At 35.6% G+C, this 22,661-nt stretch overlaps 2 protein-coding genes across 3 annotated transcripts in view; one reads left to right on the top strand and one right to left on the bottom strand.

The window, feature by feature from the left end:
* LOC115879636 (coiled-coil domain-containing protein 39-like) overlaps positions 1-22,661 on the bottom strand; it is a 64,202-nt gene that overhangs the window by 8,562 nt on the left and 32,979 nt on the right. For both annotated transcript variants that reach the window (XM_030896530.1, XM_030896531.1), the window contains exon 5: positions 8,130-8,237. In XM_030896530.1, the coding sequence (XP_030752390.1) occupies positions 8,130-8,237 (108 nt within the window). The remainder of the gene's footprint in view (positions 1-8,129; positions 8,238-22,661) is intronic.
* On the top strand, positions 10,595-11,981 carry LOC115879638. Its single transcript, XM_030896532.1, has 2 exons — positions 10,595-10,783; positions 10,831-11,981. The coding sequence occupies exon 2, from the start codon at positions 10,850-10,852 to the stop codon at positions 11,873-11,875; it is 1,026 nt and encodes a 341-aa protein (XP_030752392.1). The 5' UTR covers positions 10,595-10,783; positions 10,831-10,849; the 3' UTR covers positions 11,876-11,981.

The raw sequence follows: 22,661 nt of genomic DNA, 5'->3' as shown, positions 1-22,661 counted from the left end.
CATGTCATTATTGTCAAAAAATCAACCCGTTGAGTAGATATAGTTATTTGACTAAAATAATAAATTTAAGAAATTTTTATTTTTTTAAATTAATCATAAATTTTTCTGCGAAAAAATGATGATAAAACAGTTTCTATAGAACTTTTGACACAAAAACATTTCAAATTTATGATTTCAGTCTAAAAACTATTTAGTCGACATGTCTAATTTATGTCAATGATGACAGGTATTGATAATTATTTTTATTTCAAATATGTTGAGAACCGTTAAGGTTGATTCTCACTATACCTTCCGTTTCCATTCCATATCCCTTTCATATTCGTTCCGTATTTTTATTGTATTGACGTTATACGTAAGCTTCCGTTCCGTATCAGTTCCATACTTTTTATTGTAAAATTTATATCATTACGAAAGCTTTATTTTAAAAATTTGTATCTTTTGAAAAAGGTAATAATTTAATTAAGAGGTGAAAGAATAAATAAATATCAGCAAAATTTTAACAGAACTGGTACAAAGAACTTGACAACGTTGTTTCCGATACGCTTCAGTCCGTCCGCCAAAAAAAATTATGGAAGGAAAGGATATGGAACGGAAGGGAGCTGATATGGAAGGTATACTGAGAATCAACCTTTACTCGGAGCGATTTTTACCAAGAGACCTTTTTTACGTAAAAAAAGTCGTAAATGTATCTTTTTTTACTCAGAGGTTTTATACAGGTACGGATGAAAAGTTATTACTCTTTTAGAATGAATTTAGAATGAGTGGGAGGGGGGTTAATCACTTCGACCTTACAGATCCATTGTGTCCCCCTTTCTTGAATCATAACTCATCATACAGTCCCAGGGCTTTGACAAAAGCCAGTATCTGGGACGGTTTTATAGAGGGTAGTTCTCCATCTCCAATATCAGTCGTACCAAAATTCATGGCACGAATGGTTGTCGTCTCGGCGCACTCAGTGATGAGGTGTACTGGTGTTTCACCATCTTCCCCACAGAATCTGCATTCGCCGTTTCTTCTTAGTTTCAATCTACTGAGGTGTTCATTGAGGAGACAGTGTCCTGTTAAAACCCCGTGACAATCCGAAGATTGTTCTTACTCAGACCCAGGAAGATCTGTGATTTTTCTTGATCATAAGCCCTCAGAAACTTCTTCGAGTGTCCTAGACCATTGCAAGATTTCCATTCCAAGTTGCGGATGGAATCTTCCAAGTTCTTGAGTTCCGCCTTGAGTTGGTTACCACTTGGAAAGCAGAACGGTTCTGGTCCAGTTAGTGGAGTGTTCGCTCCTTTCCTAGCTAGATTATTTGCTTTTCATTGCCTTCTATCCCTTGGTGAGCAGGCACCCAGTGTAGGAGGACTTTGTTTTCTTTGCCTAATTTATTCAGCTTCTCTAAGCATTCTTTGACCAATTTCGAATCGATTGATACTGAGTTGATCGCCTTTAACGCTGCTTGACTATCAGATAAGATGGCTATTTCTTGTGTCCGATAGTTCCTATCTAAGATAAGTTGTACGCATCTCTCGATAGCGTAGATTTCTGCCTGTAGGATACTAGGGCCCATTGGTTCGGAGTAATTAGCTCTCGGCCCAAACACTCCGATCCCTGTTCCCGTATTGGATTTGGAAGCATCAGTATACCAAGTTATGGTATGGTCTTTTAACTGCTGGGCAAGCGTTTCGCTCTTCCAATCCTTCTTATTGCTCAATACTACATTGACATGTTTGTCAAAGTTGTACGTTCTTGGCATATCGTCCATTGGGAGTTGCAGAAGTGGTATTTCCTTTTTGAGGGTGTTCCAAGCCCCTGATCTGACAATTCTCCCAGTACTAATGACCGTTAGTGACCATTCTAATCATTGTCGCATTGGCATATCTACCAATGACAATGTGCAGTGGTGTTAGATCTAGAATGACCTCCATTGCTGCTGTTGGACAGGTTCTCATGGCTCCTGTGATGCACACACATGCTAGTCTCTGGACTTTGCATAGGTTTAGCCTTGCCGTCCGTTGCTCTAGTTTTGTGTACCAGGCAACTGCTCCATAAGTAATCATGGGTCTTACTATCATGGTATACATCCAGCGCAAAATGTTAGGGGAGCAGCCCCATCTATTTCCGGCCAGTCTTCTGCATATCATGAGAGCCTTTATGGCTGTGCTGGTAGTGTTCTTAATATGCCTGTTCCACAGGAGTTTACTGTCCAGGGTTATTCCCAGATATTTAACTTCCTGTGTTGGCAGTATTTCCTTTCCATCTAGTTGGATTCTTTTCAAGTTTCTCAGACTTCGCCTTCTGGTGAATGGCACTACTCTTCAAAACAGTTAAAAAATATGTAAGTGGCGTCCTCTACAAGTAGGAGTCATATTGACATCAAATTTCTCATGTCAAAAAACCCCCAAACACCAATTTTCATCTCAATATAGACGTTACCTCACAAATTATTTGGAAAAAATCGAAATAAAAATGAAACTTCTACACCCTGTATCTCCGAAACGAAGCATTTTAGGACATAGATTTATACGAACTTTTTTACTTATTTTTAACTGCAAAATATGTCGCCGAAGTTTCCGGAATACAGTTCGAACCACCCTGTATAGGGTGTTGATAATCTATTCTATTGTAGCATGCATATTTAAATATCTTTAAATATCTGAAAAACCAAAGATTTTAAACATATTTAACGCTTATAATAAATACCTTTTTTGGGCACAAGAATCCAAAAATGAAATAAAATACCGGGTGTTCCATAAGAAAAAAGATAACTTTGGTATGGATCTTAGTTCTGAAACACCCTGTATATTTCAAAATAATTTTAAATTGTTCACATTGCCTCTGCATATAACAGGTGCGTCTCAAAAGTGGCTCACCCCTATAATTTTTTTATTTTTTAGATAAATAAACGAGATTTGGTATGTTAGTGTATGACATAAATTAGGATTGACGTATTCAATTGTTTTTGGTCACTTCCTGTTTCACCGGAAATGACTACAACTTTTGATTTTTAAATGGCACTCTCAGTATTTTTTTTTACTTTATTCGATAGGAAATGACATTCTGAATAGAATGACATATCATATGTCAACTTTTGACATTCTCTATTAATAAAAAATCGTATTTTAAATTTCAATCTAGAGTGTCGTGGCTATGCTAAAAACACTAATTCTTAATCAAGGAGCTTTGGAAAAATAGATTGGATCGTCTAATGTTTTTAGTGTCTTGTCCTGGCCGGTTAAAAGATGCTCAAATCGTATTTTTAAGCATATCTGAATTTTTTCAAATGGAACGAGGGCGGCTCATTAGCATATTTGGGAAAAGCATTTTTTCACGGATAAATTGATACCACACACTTGGTATTTCGAGTCAAGTTTTCGTTACAAACCGCAAGTTATAATTTCGAATAAACCATATGCGAAAATGTCAAACGTAGACAAATGGTATGTCATTCTATTCAGAGTGTTCTTTTCTATCTAATAAATTAAAAAAAATACCGAGGGTGTCATTTAAAAATCAAAAGTTAATCATTTCTGGCGAAACAGGAAGCTCGACAGGGAGTGACCGAAAACAATTGTATACGTCAATCAATCCGAATTTATGTCATATACTAATATACCAAATCTGGTTTTTTAACTGAAAAAAATAAAAAGTTATAGGGGTGAGCCACTTTTGAGACGCACCCGGTATACCCATAAAATATTTTGTTTCTACATCTTTCCGTTTTCGTATAATCAACCGAGGCGAATGAGGTGCGCCACCCTGCATAACAGTCAAATTTATCATTCAATAATGCAAACAGCGCATCAATAATTTGCTGTATTGATTGACATGGTATTTTTGAAATGGAAATTTTTAAAAGAAAATAAGCGAAACAAATATAAGACGTTCTGCTATGCCGACGCACACCGGGGCCGAATTGCCAATTTACAGTATGTCCTCGGATTGTCTTTACAATAGGAAAAACTTTTTTATTAATAACATTTTGAGAAAAATGCATTCTTTATAAAAATTTTTGCTTGTTCTAAAATGGTTAATCCCGCTTATACGTTTCCAAATTTCTATACTATTTTATAGAAAATGACTTATTTTATTTTTTGATAGTTGGTTATTATTTATTTTGATTGACGTCATATTTTTTGCTGTACCTAGTTAAAGTATCGCATTTTTCGATCACTATTATCACCCTTTTCGTAGCATTAAACTAAATAAATTTTATGCTTCTTTAAGATTTTAAAGTAATAAATATGACATCATATATGATCATATGACATTAATTAAAATTCTGTCAGGGTGCATCCACACTATTCTAAAAACGGCGTATCGGCGTAACGGCGTAACGACCTTGAATCGATTTCCAGTAATTCTATTGGCTGAAATTTTTGACAGATGAATGTGACAGATAAAATTTCTGACAGATGAATTTTTCAGCCAATAGAATTACTGGAAATCTATTCAAGGTCGTTACGCCGTTTTTAGGATAGTGTGGATGCACCCTCAATAAAAATCTATCAAAGAATGAAATCGAAATTGTATTACCATAGAAACGCCTTTTGATTTTTAGGACTTCAAGCTTATTTTCATGTTTTTTGTAATTTTCTCTAAAACCTACCTAAAATTTTGTGGGTAAAAGTTACAATATGTGCTACATATTTTAATGCTAAAAAAGTGTCGATAAATTCATGAGGGACGTGCATACAATGACCTCTAAATAAAGTAGACCCGGCATTTCATTCATAAAAAGGAAAAGATCAGAATCAGATATTTGTTTCTTGCTCTATGCGAGTGGGAACAAGACGGGCTGATCGCAGTCATGAAGGATTCCCGTGAGAATGGCAACGCTGTTCAGAGATCTTGAGAAAGTGTGTCATGGGCGTAGTTACTTTGATTGTAATATATAATTTAATATTATATCCGCGTAAATACCGGGAAAAAAAGCGGCGTCCAGTTGGCTTGGAAATGACGATCGTGACATTTCCCATATAATTTTACATATAAAATGACAGCGATCTTCATTTCGTAGCCATCGTTGACGCCGTTTTTATTCGATCATACGGTATGATTTTTGGATACGATATATTGTTGTGCTCGATGGCTCTTCAAATTTTGAAAATGACTACTTCTGTACTCCAATAAATTGAAAATAACTAATTGAAATATTATGATATGCACATTTCCATAGTATAAAGTCTGTAAATTGCTCCAGTAGTAATATAATCCATCAAGCATTCAATGAATACGAGCCGACGACGACTTTTATAAAACATTTATGTGAATTAATGGTTATTATTTTGCTTGAAGCAACGGTGGAAAATGAGAATATTTTAAAACTGTCGTGACTAATTACAATTTTATATTAGGTATAAAAATATTACTATATAGCAACAATAATAAAGATCTTTGTTAAACAAAAGAAAATTTCTAAAATATTTACTTATTTCTGGAACAGTTTCTTCGCGGATAATCGGGACCTTGTACTGAATAAATAATTAACTTTTCATTAGAAATTACCAAACAAAAAATAAGTAATGCTTTATAAAACATATCAAACAAAGATGCATTCATCTTTTTAAACTATATAATTTTTTATAGCATTAATAAACAAAACAAAAATACATTGCTCTATTACCACAAACATTATACCATCGAAAAAGAAACGGCGTAAAAATGACAATCAGTGATAATTTTGGCGAGGTGATATGTCATGACCCTTCTCTTGTTTATTTTTTAATGGCACTTACTGGCAGTAGTAGGCCTTAAGGCTGTATTTGATTTTTAAATGGTGTAGTATAAATTCAATTTTTTTTTGGATATCGGTTTGTGTTTCTGGAAACGTTCTATCCTTTTATAATTTTTCTATAATTAGTATTAGTTTTTGACAAGCTTTATGTCAATTTTTAATAAATGACATCTAGAAATAGACCTCGCCAAAATTATATTCGATTGTTATTCCCAGCAGTCTTCGATACCGTTTTTTTTCCGATCATTCGGTATTTAGTATGTAATATCCAACGTACTCTTCCCTTAACTTTTTTTTCAATCATTATATAAATCTATTTTGATTTTACACTTAAAAAATCATCTTTAACAACTAAAAATCCTAATAACAATCAGTATGATAGAAAAAAAAGGCCTCCAGTTGGCTTAGAAATGAACATCGATGACATTCCCCATATAATTTTACATATAAAATGACAGCGACCTTCATTTCATAGCCATCGCTGACGCCGTTTTTTTCTCGATCATTGGTATTTCGCTTATGAACATTTTTCGTAATTGTGGCATCTTTAATTTTTTTATATATCTTTTCAACAAATTAATCGCATTTGTATACTTGGTATTTGTATACTTGGTTTTAATAATTAAAAATTATGAGCAAAATATTCAATAAAACCAAACGTGACGAAACTAACTTAATGTAATTCATTACTTATAACGGTACATTCCAAAACTGTGTGATTTACTAATACATATTTCCAAAGATTTTTCTCTATTTTACCTTTCGGCACCGCACTGATGTAACATAGCCTTACTCACCTTCGAAATGAAACTTCTAGGTTTAAATCGTCTCTATTTTTGCAAATTAAGCAAGTTCGCACCATTGTCTTATTGTTTATCAATAAAATCACTAAAAACAATACCACAAAACACTAAAATATCTGGAAATCACCTCGTAAAACATTTCGAAAAACTACAACACATTGGCAACGCCGTAGAGCAATTTATGAACGAATTCGAACTGGATGTTTTGTTGGCTGCCTAAATTTAGGAGTGAAGATAGTAAAATGCGTACGTTTTCGGCATCAGCTGGCGTTGCGACGTTGTCGATTGTTTTATGTTAAATTTCTTAATTTCTAAAAATTATAATTACAGAAGATTTAAACCTTTACTTATTAACTTTACTACCTTTAATTATTATCGGTTTAAAATATTCTACGACGTAATCTATATTTGGAATTACGGAATTCCTGGTTTACAATGTGGGTTAGCTATCCCCGTACGTATACGTAGGTAAGATTTCATTTTAAATGCGGCCGGTAGTGGAAATTTGGCATACATGCAATTTTCTAAGGCAATGATGGATTTCGCCAAAATGTAAGTCGCCGGGTCTAATTTATTTCGATGTCATTGCGTGCATATGGGTTATCATTTTTTTCTTTTTGATATGAAAATTGTTGAGATGGGTTGTTATTTAACTATCTGTTATTTTACAGTTATTTGGAAATAACATAACGCAACCGTTGCTACTTCTAAAAAATAACAGATATAAAATAACGACACGTAGAGATCGACCGCTCGTGAAACGAAGTCGGTGCTCTGCATCGCCACGAAATTCTATGCGGCTCGAAGCAATTCCAAAAAACAACTAGTATGAAAAATCTGTTATTTCGACAACCATCGATAACGGGCGGCGCGCCGACAGTCGAGATACAACAGAGTGTGGAATGCGCCACGGCGAACTTTGCTGCGTCGGTCGATGGGCTTGCAACAGCTTAAAAATAACAGTATATAAAATAAGCAGCTTTTTTAAAATAGTTGCAACTGTTGCGGGCATAACGCCTGGCAGTCGAGATAACCGGAGTGGGAAAGTAACGCTGCTGCATTGGTTGATTGTCGATGCTGGGCCCGCAACTGGTTGGGAATAACGTATAGAAAATAAGCAGTTGTTTTAGATAAATTTATTTATAACCTGTTATACGAGCATAACGGGTGGCGGTCGAAATAAGCGGAGTTTGAAAATAATAGCTTTTTCGCCTATGTGGGTCGATCGCGGTATACGGTGGCGTTAGAATTCAATTATTTAATTTTTAATACATATTACATACATTTACAACTTTCAAGTCTTAAAACTTACGAAGTAAAACAATTAATGTACACTGCTGAATTTATCGACGATTTTTTAAGTAACTAAATTTATTAAAACTAATATCGCAGATACCATCTAATATATTATTTTGCATTATTGTGACATTTCGTAATGGAACATTAAAATCCGGACGCTTATACAAAATCCGCCCGGATTCAACCGGAAGAAGTGAAAATCCGGACATGTCCGGATTAATCCGGACGTCTGGTAACCCTAACTGTAAACTTAATTAAAACTAAAATTAAATCATTTTTCAGAGAAGTCAGAAAATTACCATCAGCTTCCTTTTGTAGCTCCGCTTCTTTTTTTCTAGACTGCTTGAGTATTGTAGCATGTTCTTTTAAAATATTTTCTAAAGTTTTCATTTCTAGCAATTCTTTATCTGTAACAAAAAAAAAGTTATAGTAATGTATTTTGTGCTGCAAATAGCGTATAACACACGGTAAGCAAGCAAAAAACACTATCTGTTATCTGTTATAAAGTATGTGTGCTCGTAGGTAAAGTACAGGGTGGGTCAAATTGGACGCTTTTAAAGGGAAACACCGTTTTCTGTAGGAGATAGACGAAAACTAATATCGGTGTCTGGAGCTCAATTTTTATCAAAAACATGACGGTGAAAACCGCATATCGATATCTATTACCGTTTCGGAGTTACGGGATGTTTTTCAAAAAATGTGCATTTTTAACAAATTGCTGTAACTTTTTTGCTATGGACAGTTTTGTATTTTTGTGAAAACATTTTCAAAGCACCTTTTTACGTAGAATTTTAATGGTTTAAGTATAATTTTTTTAAAATTAATAATTTAAGAATTACCAACAGAAAATTTGATTTTTTATACGGGACACCCTGTATATTTTTAATTTATTGAAAATAATTTAAAATTACCTTTCGAAAAATATAGCACACTTGATATTTTGCTCGATTCCTCTTCGAGATATAGAGTTTTTAAAAACACGCCCACTTTGAATAAGTAGGCTTTGAACGGCGCCAGCTGTAATGCAAAAAAAATTCTAGCCGTGAGCAGGAATTAAAACGCAAATAATATTTGCAATGAGAGATGCAGAATTTTATAACAATTTAAACTATATTTAACATCATCAACATATTTAAACTATATCTAATAAGAATAAAAATAAATAGCAAACCAAGACATGCTATAGGTGTTCGACATATCGACGGTCTTCTGTTGGAAAGACGGGACCGTTTTTGAACATTTCTCGTGGATTCATTAACTCAGTGGGGGTGAAAGATACCCTCGCATAACTGCTAAGTACTTCTAATTCTTGTCTAGATTATACGGGCAATTTAAAAATAAGAACCTTTATTCTTCCGCTAAGATAAAAATCCATAGGCTCTAAGTCCGGCGGTGTCGACGGCCAACGGCTGGGATCTTGGTTAGCTATTCAATTCCTCTCGAAATTGGCTGCAAAAATTTGCTGATAACTTCAGAATTCTGAGGCGGTGCCTCGTCTTGTTGGAAAAATATATTTTCGAGTTCCATTAGGGGCAGATCATCCAAGGGTCCAAAGCCTACTAGTTAAAAGTGCCAAACTTTTAAAAATTCTGTATTTCGAAGGGGACTATAACAAAATATCAAATGTGCTATATTTTTGGAAAGGTAATTTTAAGTTCTTTTCAGCTAATTAAAAATATACAGGGTGTCCCAAATAAAAAATCAATTTTTCTGTTGATAACTCTTAAATTATTAATTTTATAAAAAGTATACTTAAACCAGTAAATTCTACGTAAAAAGGCGCGTTGAAAATGTTTTCACAAAAGTACAAAATTTTCCATAGCAAAAAAGTTACAGCGATTTGTTAAAAATGCACATTTTTTAAAAACACCCCGTAACTTCGAAACGGTAACAGATATCGATGTGCGATTTTCACCATCATGTTTTTGATAAAAATTGAGCTCCAGACAACGATATTAGTTTTCGTCTATGTCCTATAGAAAAAGCTGTTTCCCTTTAAAAGCGTCCAATTTGACCCACCCTGTACAGTACGATTATCCGTTCTGTAGCTAAGGGGTATTCGTGAGAGGGGAAACGATATTCCCTCGATGTTTTTCGTAAAAAATTACGACGCGTCCCATCAATAAAAATTCGACAAATTTGTAAGTAGCCAATAAAATGAGTGGGCGGAGCGATTTGCGGTGACATACTCGTCAAGTCGACGTATAAAATATATTGCTGTTTATTTAAATGTTTTTGTCCGCATTTCTTTCATAGACACAGATCCAGTAGGCGTACTTTATACTATATATACATATATTAGTAGCCTTGTATATGAAATTTACGTAATTCCTGTTGCAAGAGCAAATTACGCACCCATGGAATACTGCATTCGTTGCTACACGCCTCGTGCGCATAATTCCGTAAGTGCATATGGCACTGTCTTACGTTCCATACTCGCGTATGGCACTCGGAGTTTAATTGGTTTAAAATTCAAATCTGACCAATGAGATTGTGCTTGGTGCCGTATACACGTACGGAATGTATAAATGCGGACCGTATGATCGAAAAAAACGGCGTCCAGTTGGCTTGGAAATGAACATCGATGACATTCCCCATATAATTTTACATATAAAATACCTATATATAAAATGACAGAGACCAGAGACCGTCATTTCATAGCCATCTCTGACGCCGTTTTTTCGATCATACCCGGTATTTATATGTATAACAAAGCATAGAATATAACGATTTGTATAAAGCGCGAAAAACCATCGTATCTCGGGAAACTACCGACTTTCGTTTTTTAACAGTGGCAACACTGTTATTATATTAACCCTGTGAATCATCTAAATCAAACTTAAATAGAGCTTTTGAAACTGGAATGCAAAGTTGTTTGCTGTTTTGCTAATTTCAAAGTGTTTTACATTGATACAATAACATTATAATTTAAATTTGATATTTATACATATAGGTATTAATATTATTGTAACCCCATTTTGGAATTCAGTTTTTCTTTAGGTCTTAGGTCTTAATTAGGATGGCATGTTCAAACCAAGAGAAAATAGATATGGTACGGGCTTATTTTCTAGCAGGAGAAAGTGGCCCTGAAGCTCAAAGGGTTTACTCGGAAAAATATCCCAATCGAGAAGTTCCAAATGCTCAAACATTTTTGAACATTGTTCAACGTTTGAGAGACTATGGTAATTTCAGTCCTCAAGTAGAAAATCGTGAACAAACAGAGGACGGAACTAGCACACGAAGATTGGCCTCCCAAACTCTATCCTCTATTGATATATTACCGTCAAGTGTTTATTATACAATACCTCCGAGAACAGGTTTCTATATAAGAAAGATGCAATGTCTTAGAGGGCAGGATTTTCAAAAGAGAGTAAGATTTTGTAAATGGTATCAAAATAAATGCCGGGAAGATACTCGTTTCCCAAATTATATATTGTGGACAGGAGAAGCAAAATTTACACAGGATGGTATACGTAACTCTAACGGTACCCAAATATGGTCTTACGAAAACCCAAGTGCCACTAGAGATAGGCATCTGCAGGAGAGATTTTCACTTAATATTTGGGCTGGTATTGTTAATAATACTCTAATAGGGCCACACATATTCGAAAGAAGGTTGACACAAGCAGTGTATCATGATTTTCTAAGTCAAAGCCTTCATATTTATTTAGATGATATACCCCTGGAAGTAAGAAAGAACCAATGGTTCCAACATGATGGGGCCCAACCACACCAAAGTAATTTTGTGAGAGAATGGTTAAATGAACACTTTTTTGGCAGGTGGATTGGTCAGGGAGGTCCTGTGCTCTGGCCCCCAAGATCACCAGATATAAATCCGTGTGATTTTTTCCTGTGGGGTTATATAAAACAAACAGTTTACTCAGTTCCAGTGACTAATTTAGAAGATTTAAGAGAACGTATCATGGACACCTTTGATTATATTAGAACGAACAAATATCTGCTCGAAGACATTCAAAATTCCATGCAAAGAAGAACAGAAGCATGTGTTGGAACTGGAGGCCATCATTTTGAACAATTACTATAAAGTAAATTAAGAGCCCAAATAAAGTTCAGCTTATTGTTCATAAGCATTAGAGTAATCAGTCCTAAATATAATATCTATTTAAAAAAAAACAGGTAAGCTTTTTTATATACCTACTTTGTGGGATGATAGGGCTACTGGCGAACACCCACTGAAAAAAGTAACGCGCCTTTGCAATACCTCTTGGGTGGTGTGGAATTTTGCAACATAACCTAACTTATAAATATTTATTTTATCATTATCATTATAACTTATTAAAATTAATAAGTTATACCGATTTTTTTTTGGTCATTTTAGAAGTGTGGTCTGGATTTTAACGTGTAAGACAGAATAATATAAATGACTGGTTGAGGGCATGATACAAAGAATACAAGGTATGATATTGCGCAGGTTGGTCACTACGTCACAGATGATAAACGGCACCATTGGTCGGCAAGCTCCGCGCGCCAATTTCAAATTGTCAAACAGATGACATAAATAAATGTGAAAATAATTTTACAAATGTCAAGCTCGATGATTTGACATAACTTTTGGGGTTATGTCCTAATTCTCCCTATTTTAGGTCTTTTTTTATTAGTGGTAATAGAACAATATGGATATTTTTTTGTATGGCGTATGACGTCACAGGTGGTATGCGCAAACTTAACGATATTGGAGCCGCTATCGATCATACCTTGTTTTCTTTGTACCATGGGTTGAGGGTGCAGCCACACTATCCTAAAAACGGCGTATCGGCGTAATGACCTTGAATAGATTTCCAGTAATTCTATTGGCTGAAATATTCATCTGTCAAAAATTTTATCTGTCAAATTCATTTGTCAAAAATTTCAGCCAATAGAATTACTGGAAATCGATTCAAGGTCGTTACGCCGTTACGCCGATACGCCGTTTTTAGGATAGTGTGGATGCACCCTCAGGGTGCATTCTTGAATAGATTTCCAGTAATTCTATTGGCTGAAAAATTCATCTGTCAGAAATTTTATCTGTCAAATTCATCTGTCAAAAATTTCAGCCAAGTTTCACTCAATTAAGAGCTCAAATAATATTATTGTATTATCTTCTGACTGGACTGACTAGCCAAAGTGCGTATACTCTATTACAGTACATCTGCTGGATCTGTGTCTATGAAAGGAATGCGGACAAAAAACATTTAAATAAACAGCTATATATTTTATACGTCGATTTGACGAGTGCGTCACCGCAAATCGCTCCGTCCCCATTATTGGTTAGTTGCAAATTTGTTGAATTTTTATCGATGGGACGCGTCGTCTGTTTTTTTTACGAAAAACATCGAGAGAATATCGTTTCCCCTCTCACGGATACCCCGTAGCTACAGAACGGACAGACGTACTGTAAACACAAATCATTTCTCTCTAAAATATCCCTTCCTATATCTTCTTCCTTGCTGGCAAGAGGACCGTCTGTTTGACAAGGCTAACGTCACTTAAGAGAATCGATTTATCGTGTTTATAAAAAGGACCCGTGAAATATTTTGACGGAACTTTTAAAATAAAACCCGCGTTAGAGCGTTCGTTGATGTCTGACTGAAGTTTCTTCTTTTAGGAATAATACAGGGTTGTGCTTTTGCTAAACTAAGTCCTTTTTTCCATATATTGTTAATATTTTTTGTTGTACAGGGTGGTCGAAATTGGTCTGTTTTAACAGAGAAAACCTATTTCCTGACTAGATAGAGTAAAACCGACATAGATATCATGGGCTCGATTTCTGAGACATGTTTAATGACGTAAACCGCCTGTTGATATTTTTACTGCCAATTGAGACACGGGGTCTTTTTGAATATTTTACCATTTTGAAAATTGCCCTTAATAACTTTTGTATTTCGCGGAATAATAAAATTCTGTAAAAACGTTCTTAAGGCACTTTTTTCAGCACAATTTCAGTGGCGTAGTCAGTTTTTTTCTATACTTGCTCTTTTTGTCAGAAATGACAACAAATATATTTTTTAACTGGAAATCATAGTTGGCTGTGAACTTAAAAAAAAATGGCCAGCCAAAATGGCGTAACGACCTTGAATCGATTTCCAGTAATTCTATTGGCTGAAATTTTTGACAGATGAATTTGACAGATAAAATTTCTGACAGATGAATTTTTCAGCCAATAGAATTACTGGAAATCTATTCAAGAATGCACCCTGAGGGTGCATCCACACTATCCTAAAAACGGCGTATCGGCGTAACGACCTTGAATCGATTTCCAGTAATTCTATTGGCTGAAATTTTTGACAGGTGAATTTGACAGATAAAATTTCTGACAGATGAATTTTTCAGCCAATAGAATTACTGGAAATCTATTCAAGAATGCACCCTGAGGGTGCATCCACACTATCCTAAAAACGGCGTATCGGCGTAACGGCGTAACGACCTTGAATCGATTTCCAGTAATTCTATTGGCTGAAATTTTTGACAGGTGAATTTGACAGATAAAATTTCTGACAGATGAATGTTTCAGCCAATAGAATTACTAGAAATCTATTCAAGGTCATTACGCCGTTACGCCGATATGCACCCTCAGGGTGCAGCCACACTATCCTAAAAACGGCGTCATCCTCCTAAAAACATCTGTCAGAAATTTTATCTGTCAAATTCATCTGTCAAAAATTTCCGCCAATAGAATTACTGGAAATCGATTCAAGGTCATTACGCCGTTACGCCGATACGCCGTTTTTAGGATAGTCTGGATGCACCCTCAAGGTACAGACTATCCTAAAAACGGCGTATCGGCGTAATGACCTTGAATCGATTTCCAGTAATTCTGTTGGCGGAAATTTTTGACAGATGAATTTGACAGATAAAATTTCTGACAGATGAATTTTTCAGCCAATAGAATTACTGGAAATCTATTCAAGGTCGTTACGTCGTTACGCCGATACGCCGTTTTTAGGATAGTGTGGATGCACCCTGACAGACAAAATCAAAAGCAGCATACAGTGTTGCCGGTTTTTACGTTTGTAAGAATTGAAATGAAGAGAAATATATAATGAACTGAAATGAAGATAATATATCTAAGCTAAATATAATTTATTACATCTGTAGTGAAATGAATAACTAATGTGAAAAATAAGGTTTCCACCCTAGATGCAACATTTTCCATAAAGGCTTACTTGTGATAGTTGAACTTTTGAGGCAATACCGCATAGAAGACAACCCAATTTTTATCTCTTTTTCATAGTAGTCGGTACTTTAGGCAGTACCCGAGCTATCCCGAGCGGCTAATATGTCGGCGAATTCCGAATATGCGCCCTGGCCCGGGGCCCTGGAGAATTTAGGGGCCCCGCAGCTCCAAAAAGGCCTCAAAAACGATAACATCATTTTCTTAAAGCTTATAATAATATTTTTAAATTGAAAAACGAATGCAAGACCCCATCCAAGACCCGAGGGGCCTCTGCTGTTTTAGGCCCGTGACCCCCTTTATACCAAAGACGGCACTGCTCATCGGTTAGAAAGCTAGAATTCAAGTTATGTTGTGCATTTGTTGAAATTTAAATGTTTATTCGTAGTAGAAATAAATTAATAATGAAACCATTGTGTTGTATCTTTTGCGCTGGTTATGGTACGAATTAAACTTCTCTTCTAGTGGACTGTATTATTTATTTGGGTATTACAAACTAACACTATTTACACTGATTTTATAAAAATAACGTAATTTGTCACCGTGTGCTTTTTTCGTCTACCAAGAACCTATCAAGAATGACTTATGTCAAAAATGTGTACAGTGGTGTACTCAAATCAATTATTAAATGTGATCAGTGGCGTGACAGATAAACATAATCCAACATACCGCCCGCCTTGAACTATCTTAGATAGTTAAACAAAAAAAGGAAAACAATGAACATTAAGAAAAACATGATTTAAAAAACATATATGGTGTGATAATAAGCACGAAATTAATATAATGTCATTATGCGGTCACAGCTCTCTTCCATCCTCTTCTACTGGTAGGACACACACTTTTGTCACTGATCTCTTCACCTCACCAGACGATGTGCGCACCGTCACAACGCGCACGACACCATCAGACCCTGATGAAGCAATGCTATTCTCCCCAACCTCCATCTGAGAGGGGAAAGGTTGTCCTCTTTCAGTAGAACCAGTGATCCAATGCTCAGTTGATGATTTTGGTTGATTCTCCACTTGCCCCGTTCTTGGAGTGTGGAAATATATTCTTTTGACCATCTGGTCCAGAAATGTTGGAGCACCTGGGCAAACTGCTGATACTTTGATAATCTATTTGTTGGTGTGTCCCGTAAGTCACTTTCGGGTAGGGAAGAAAGGGGGAACCAATTAGGAAGTGTCCAGGAGTCAGTGCGGAAAAATCGCAAGGATCATTTGACAAAGGATGAATAGGTCGTGAGTTCATACATGCTTCTATCTGACAAGTGATTGTAGAAAAATCTTCGAACGTTAAATTTAAATTACCTAGAACTCGTTTAATATGATATTTAGCAGTGCGGACTGCAGCTTCCCACAACCCACCAAAGTGAGGCGATCGTGCAGGAATAAAATGCCACTGTACAAATTCAGAAGTTAAGTAATCTGTATATGAGGTATGAACAGGTCTTGATTTAATAAAGTTAAAAAATTCTTGTAAGTTATTTTGAGCACCGACGAAATTTGTGCCGTTGTCGCTATAGATATTGGTAGGTTTTCCACGTCTGGATATAAAACGCTTTAAACAGTTTAAAAAACATTCGCTGCTGAGGTCACTTACCAATTCTAAATGACAAGCTTTTGTTGAAAAACATATAAATATGCATAAGTAACCCTTGACTGTTCGATTACCGCGGTATTTATGTAGTTTTATGTTAAATGGACCCGCATAATCCACTCCACAATTCTGAAAAGGTCTTGATGGCGTAACTCGGTGTATAGGCAAGTTACCCATTATAGGTGTTACATTGTTGGCCTTTTGTTTAAAACAAACAATACATGTTCTTAGTATGCCTTTAATAGTGTTTTTTGCTGATAAAGGCCAATACCTCGTTCTGATAGTAGCTAATAGGGTTTGAGTTCCTGCATGAAGCATTTTATAATGTTCATGTCTGATAATAAGCTTAGTAAAATGATGTTTACCCGGAAGGATTATCGGATGTCTTTGTTCATAGATAATATCTTTGGCATGTTTTAATCTTCCTCCTAGTCGGACAATATTGTTGTTATCTAAGAATGGGTTTAAGCTTAGTAGTTTGCTGTGTTTGGGAATACATCTGCCATTCTGTAATGCATGTAGTTTGTGCTGCAAAACATTCTTGCTGCACAAGTTTTAATAAGAACCATAAACTATTCTGTAGCTCAGCAACAGTTAGTTCTCCGGTTTGCTTGATAGTTGCTTTTGATATATTATGTTTAAATCGGAAAATGTATGCTGTGACTCTTTGGAGTTTCATAAGTGATGAAAATCTTGTTAATAAAGTGGTATCTAACTGCTTGCTAAAACATACTATTGATGACTTTTTCTTGTCAGGAATTTCTTCTGTGGCGAGTTGAGTGTGTGTTGGAGGCCATGTATTGAAATTCTCTCTCAACCACTTTGGTCCATACCACCATAGTTCTGAATGACTCAGTTCGTACGGTGGGTTACATCTGCTGGGTTACACTCTGTTGACACATGATTCCATACACCTTTAGTATTTTCTGTGATTTCTTGTATTTCTCTAATACGGTTTGCTACAAACACTTGCAAGTTACAAGGTTCCAATTCTAACCAAGCTAAAACTATTGATGAATCTGTCCAGTAGTAGATTTTATCAATATGTACCGATAAACAACTTAAAACAGACTGCATTAATCTTGATAATATTAATGCACCACAAAGTTCAAGCCTAGGTATTGTTTGCGTTTTTATTGGTGCTACCTTTGATTTTGCTGAAATAAGATTAATGGTATGTTGACCTGTTTGATTGGTTGACCGAATATAAATTGTTGCTCCGTATATTTTTTCACTAGCATCGCTGAACCCATGTAGCTCAATCTTAACTGGATTGCTGCAAATTGTTTGTCTGTGAATTTTGATATTAGTGATTTCGCATAGTTGTGTGCTATAGTTAGACCATTCTTGATTCAGTGTTGCAGGAATTTCATCATCCCATGATAAGGATAATAACCACAGTTGCTGTAAAAAACTCTTTGCTCTTGCTGTGACTGGTCCTATCAATCCCATAGGGTCATACATTTTCGATCATCATCATCATCATCATCATTTAGCTTATACCGTCCACTGCTGAACAAAAGCCTCCCTTAACTCTAGCCATTTCCTTCTATTTTGTGCCACTTGAATCCAGTTTCCAGCCACCCTCTTAATGTCATCTGTCCATCGACTAGCAGGTCGTCCTCTGCTTCTATAGGCCTCGTGTCTCGGTCTCCATTCCAGAAGTCTCTTTGTCCACCGTCCATCGGTCATCCTAGCCACATGTCGTGCCCAATTCCATTTAAGATGTAAGACAGATATCACCGCATCTCTTACTCCTGTTCAATTTCGTATTGTATGATTGGGTATTTTATCTCTGTGTAACTCCCAACTTGGACCTTTCCATTTTCCGTTGCATGACCTGCATTCTATGTATGTTCTTTTTTGTCAAAGTAAGAGTTTCAGCTCTATACGCGAGGACAGGCAAGACACACTGGTTAAAGATCTTTCTTCTTAAACATATGGAAATATCAGATCTCAGTATATGCCTTAGTTTTCCGAAAGCCTTCGACAAACCTATTCTTCGTAGAATTTCTTTGGTCTGATTATCCCTTCTAATACCGATCTCATGCCCTAAGTATTTATATATATGCACTTGTTCCAAAGGTATGTTATTAATGTTTAAATTTCCACTTAGTACTAGGTTTTCATGTATTGTGTCTTTGACAAGTTAATTTTCAAACCGACTTTTTCCGAAGCATCATTCAGCATATCCAGCATATTCTGTGCCTCCTGTATGTTGTCTGTTATTAAAATAATGTCATCTGCAAAACAGAGATGATTTATCAATTTGCCATCGATGTTAATTCCTGTTGAATCCCAGTTTATCATTTTTAGCATACTTTCTAGCACAGCAACGAATAGTTTAGGGGACAGTGTGTCGCCTTGTCTTACCCCTCGATCGATATTGAATTTATCTGTGCATTGATTTGTCGATATTCTGACGTTTGCCGTGGCATTATCATATATATGTCTTATGATTGAGGAGTATCGATGATCGATGCGACTCTCACTTAGTGTCTCTAGAAGCTTCCGCTGGTCTACCGAATCGAAGGCCTTCTCGAAATCCACGAAGACAAGCATTAGTGGTCTATTATACTCAATGCATTTCTCGATAAGGACCTTGACTGTTAGAAGATGGTCATTTGTTCCGTAACCTGATCGGAAACCTGCTTGTTCGCTCGAAAGAAAAAAGTCTATTTTATTTGTCAAACGCTTGGTGAGTATTTTAGTAAATAATTTGTATACGTGGCTAAGAAGGCTGATGGGCCTATAGTTTTTAAGGTCTGTAACGTCACCTTTCTTGTGTACAATAATGATGGTTGCGTTGTTCCACTGTGATGGGGTTATTTCTTCTTCAATGCATTTATTAAATAGGACATTTAAAGCTTTGATGATTTCTGGTCCTCCTTCTTGGATTGACTCTATTACCAGTCCATCGTCGCCGGCAGCTCTATTGTTTTTCATATCTCTAAGGGCACTGATAATTTCTTCCTCGGTTATTTCTGGAATTTCTTCCGACCCCTGATTTATTACCTTTCGGATGTCGGTTCTGACATTTTCGATACCATTGATAGAATAGTTCGCTTAGTGATCCGATTGATCGTATTTGTTTGATTGAATGAATATTGTAAGGTATCTGAGGTGGCATCCCAGATTATACCTAAAGTTTTCTGAATTTTATCAGAGATTGTTTTCTCACCTGTGCCATGTTCTTCAATAAGTGAGGAATGATTTGATTTCCACTTTGACAATGTGAATCCACCTGATTGTAAAATTTGTTCAAGTTCTTGTTTTGTCTGAGACAATTCCAGTAGGCTGTTTGATCCTGTAAGAACATCGTCGACATAAAAATCATTTTTAATGATATTACTGGCAGTTGGGTATTTAACTTCGTTTTCAATCCCAAGTTGGTGTAGTGATCGCACTGCCAGAAAAGGTGCAGAACCTGTTCCATATGTTACAGTATTGAGTTTATATGTTTGTATCTGATCTGACTTATTGTATCTCCACACAATGCACTGAAATTTTCTATGTTCTGGTTTGACATATACTTGTCTGTACATCTTGACTATGTCTGCAGTTAATACAAATTTATACTGTCGAAATCGTAAAACAATATCAAATAAATCTCTTTGGACTTTAGGTCCTACCATGAGAATATCATTGAGAGAAATACCATTAGATGTTTTTGCCGATCCGTCAAATACTATTCTAAACTTATTGGTGTCTTTCTGTACAGCATGATGTGGAATAAAATTTAAGTTTTCATCATCTTCTTGGTCGATTAAGGACATGTGGCCTAAATCCTCATATTCTTTCATGAAATTATGATATTGCTCTTGAAATTCAGAGTTTGTCTTAAATCGTCCTTCAATTTGACTAAATCTTTTTAGTGCTATCTCTTTTGATTCACCTAGATCATGTTTTTTATGATTAAAAGGTAACTCTACAATAAAATGTCCTTTACAATTTCTTTCTGTGGTTTCAGAGAACAAATCTTCGCAATACTGCTCTTCCTTTGTGTATGATGTGGTTCTTTCGGGATAATTTTCGATTTCCCAAAATTTTTGTAGTTGTGATTGAATTTCTTTGTTGATATCATTAGTTGCTAGATTACATATGATCTTATTTCCTTGCCTCTCTGGTATGGATCCTGCAACTATCCATCCTAGCTTCGTTTTCTGCCAGATAGGTGAGTTTGGTTTAGAATTAATCCTGCCTTCACAAAGAAGTTCATAAAATACTTAGCGCCTAATAATAAATCAACTGTACTGGCTATGTTAAAGTTTTCATCTGATAGTTGTATGTTGTTCGAATTTCAAATCTAGATTTGCTAAAACTAACTGATGGAATATAATTTGTTATATTGTCTAAAACTAAAATGATTGTTTAACAGAAAATTATTGAATCGTGATTGTATAATTGCTGATACTCTATTTGTTATAAATGTGCTAATTTGGTTAATTCCAGAGACTGGTACGTTCACAGGTGTTCTCTGTAACTGTAGTTTATCTGCAAGTGATGAAGAAATAAAACATGATTGCGATCCTGAATCGAGTAACGCTCTGGCTTTATGATATTTACCAGCTGAATCCATGATGTCTACGATAGCAGTAGATAACAGAACCTCCCTGTCTCCTTTGTTTTCATAACCTGATATGGTTATCTGATTTTGTTGACTGGTATAACTTTCAATTCCTCTAGATGACCCTGATCTATGTTGAGTGTTGTGTTGGGAATTTGACCTGTTGGTATGATGATTGTGATCTGAACGATTGTTCGATGAACTACCTGATTGCAGTTGACGTTCAATGTGTAACAGTGTGTTATGACGCCTTCCGCACTTTTTGCACGTTCCTGCTCTGCAATTTTCAAGACTATGATTCGATCTTAGACAGTTTAAACACAGATGTAGTGCCTTTATGTCGTTGATACGCGTGGACACAGGCTTTGATAAAAATGACTACAGTTGTTAATAGTATGATTGCCTTTACAAAAAGTACATATGAGTTGATTGATGTTTGCCACCATTGCATGTCCTCCTGACTTTGTTGAAATGCGTGGCTTGTTGCCTTGTTTTGTGTCTATTTTGTCTAGCTTGCTCTCTAGCGTCTCTAATAGCTGACATCTATCTGAAAGAAAGCTCAAAAAATCATTCATATCAGGTAAATCTGTCTTTATGGTAAGACTATGCGATTCCCATTCGCGTTTTGTCGTTGCGTCTAGCTTAGCTGAAATTAAATGTATTAACAATGTACCCCATTGATCTGTCGGTTGTTTCAACGCTTTTAGAGCTCTCAAGTTCTTTCGAATATCATTCAGCATTCTTTTTAAACCTGTTACTGATTCCTTATCCAACGGACTTAATTCAAATAAAGATCGCACATGACTATGAATGATTAAACGCTTATTTTCAAAACGTTCCCTCAGAAGATTCCAAGCTACCATGTAATTTGAGGAGGTGACCTCAAGTGAATGAATTACATCTGCTGCTTCATCTTTTAAATATGATTTTAAATAGTAAAAACGCTGAATATCATTTAAAGTTTGATTACTATGAACTAAAGAATTAAACGTTTCATAAAATTGCCACCAATCCTCATAAGACCCTCCAAATTTGGGGAGTTCAATTGCAGGCAACTTAATGTTGTTTGAATTTTGAAATGATTGATCAGTAAGTAAATCAGAATTTGCAGTATTAGTGACATCAGCAGCATGAGTTGGAATTAAACTTTTCGCTTGAGATATAACGTTAAAATAAATGTCTTCAAATCTTACGCGCTCGTTTCCTTGTATATCTGACTTGTCTGAAGTTTCAATATCAAATTGTACAGTGTCAAATAAATCCCATAGCTCTTCACCCCGCTTGATGCGTTCTGGAAGTTGAGATGCGCTACTATCTGTATAGCTGATAACAAATTCTTTAAAACGCTCCAGTTGATTGAACAGGCTGGTACGCTTAGCTTTCAATTTCTTTAGTTCTGACATGATTGAAATATAAAATGATTAATTTTGTATGATATGTTTATACGTATTGATATGATTAGGTTTTTATATTATGATTATTGTTTGTTATTGTTTT

This window comes from Sitophilus oryzae, unplaced genomic scaffold (assembly GCF_002938485.1).
Source record: "Sitophilus oryzae breed Bouriz unplaced genomic scaffold, Soryzae_2.0 scaffold_1582_pilon_pilon, whole genome shotgun sequence".
Taxonomy (NCBI): Eukaryota; Metazoa; Arthropoda; class Insecta; order Coleoptera; family Curculionidae; genus Sitophilus; species Sitophilus oryzae.
Note: the sequence above shows the minus strand (reverse complement) of the source record. Positions and strands in the feature narration are given on the sequence as shown.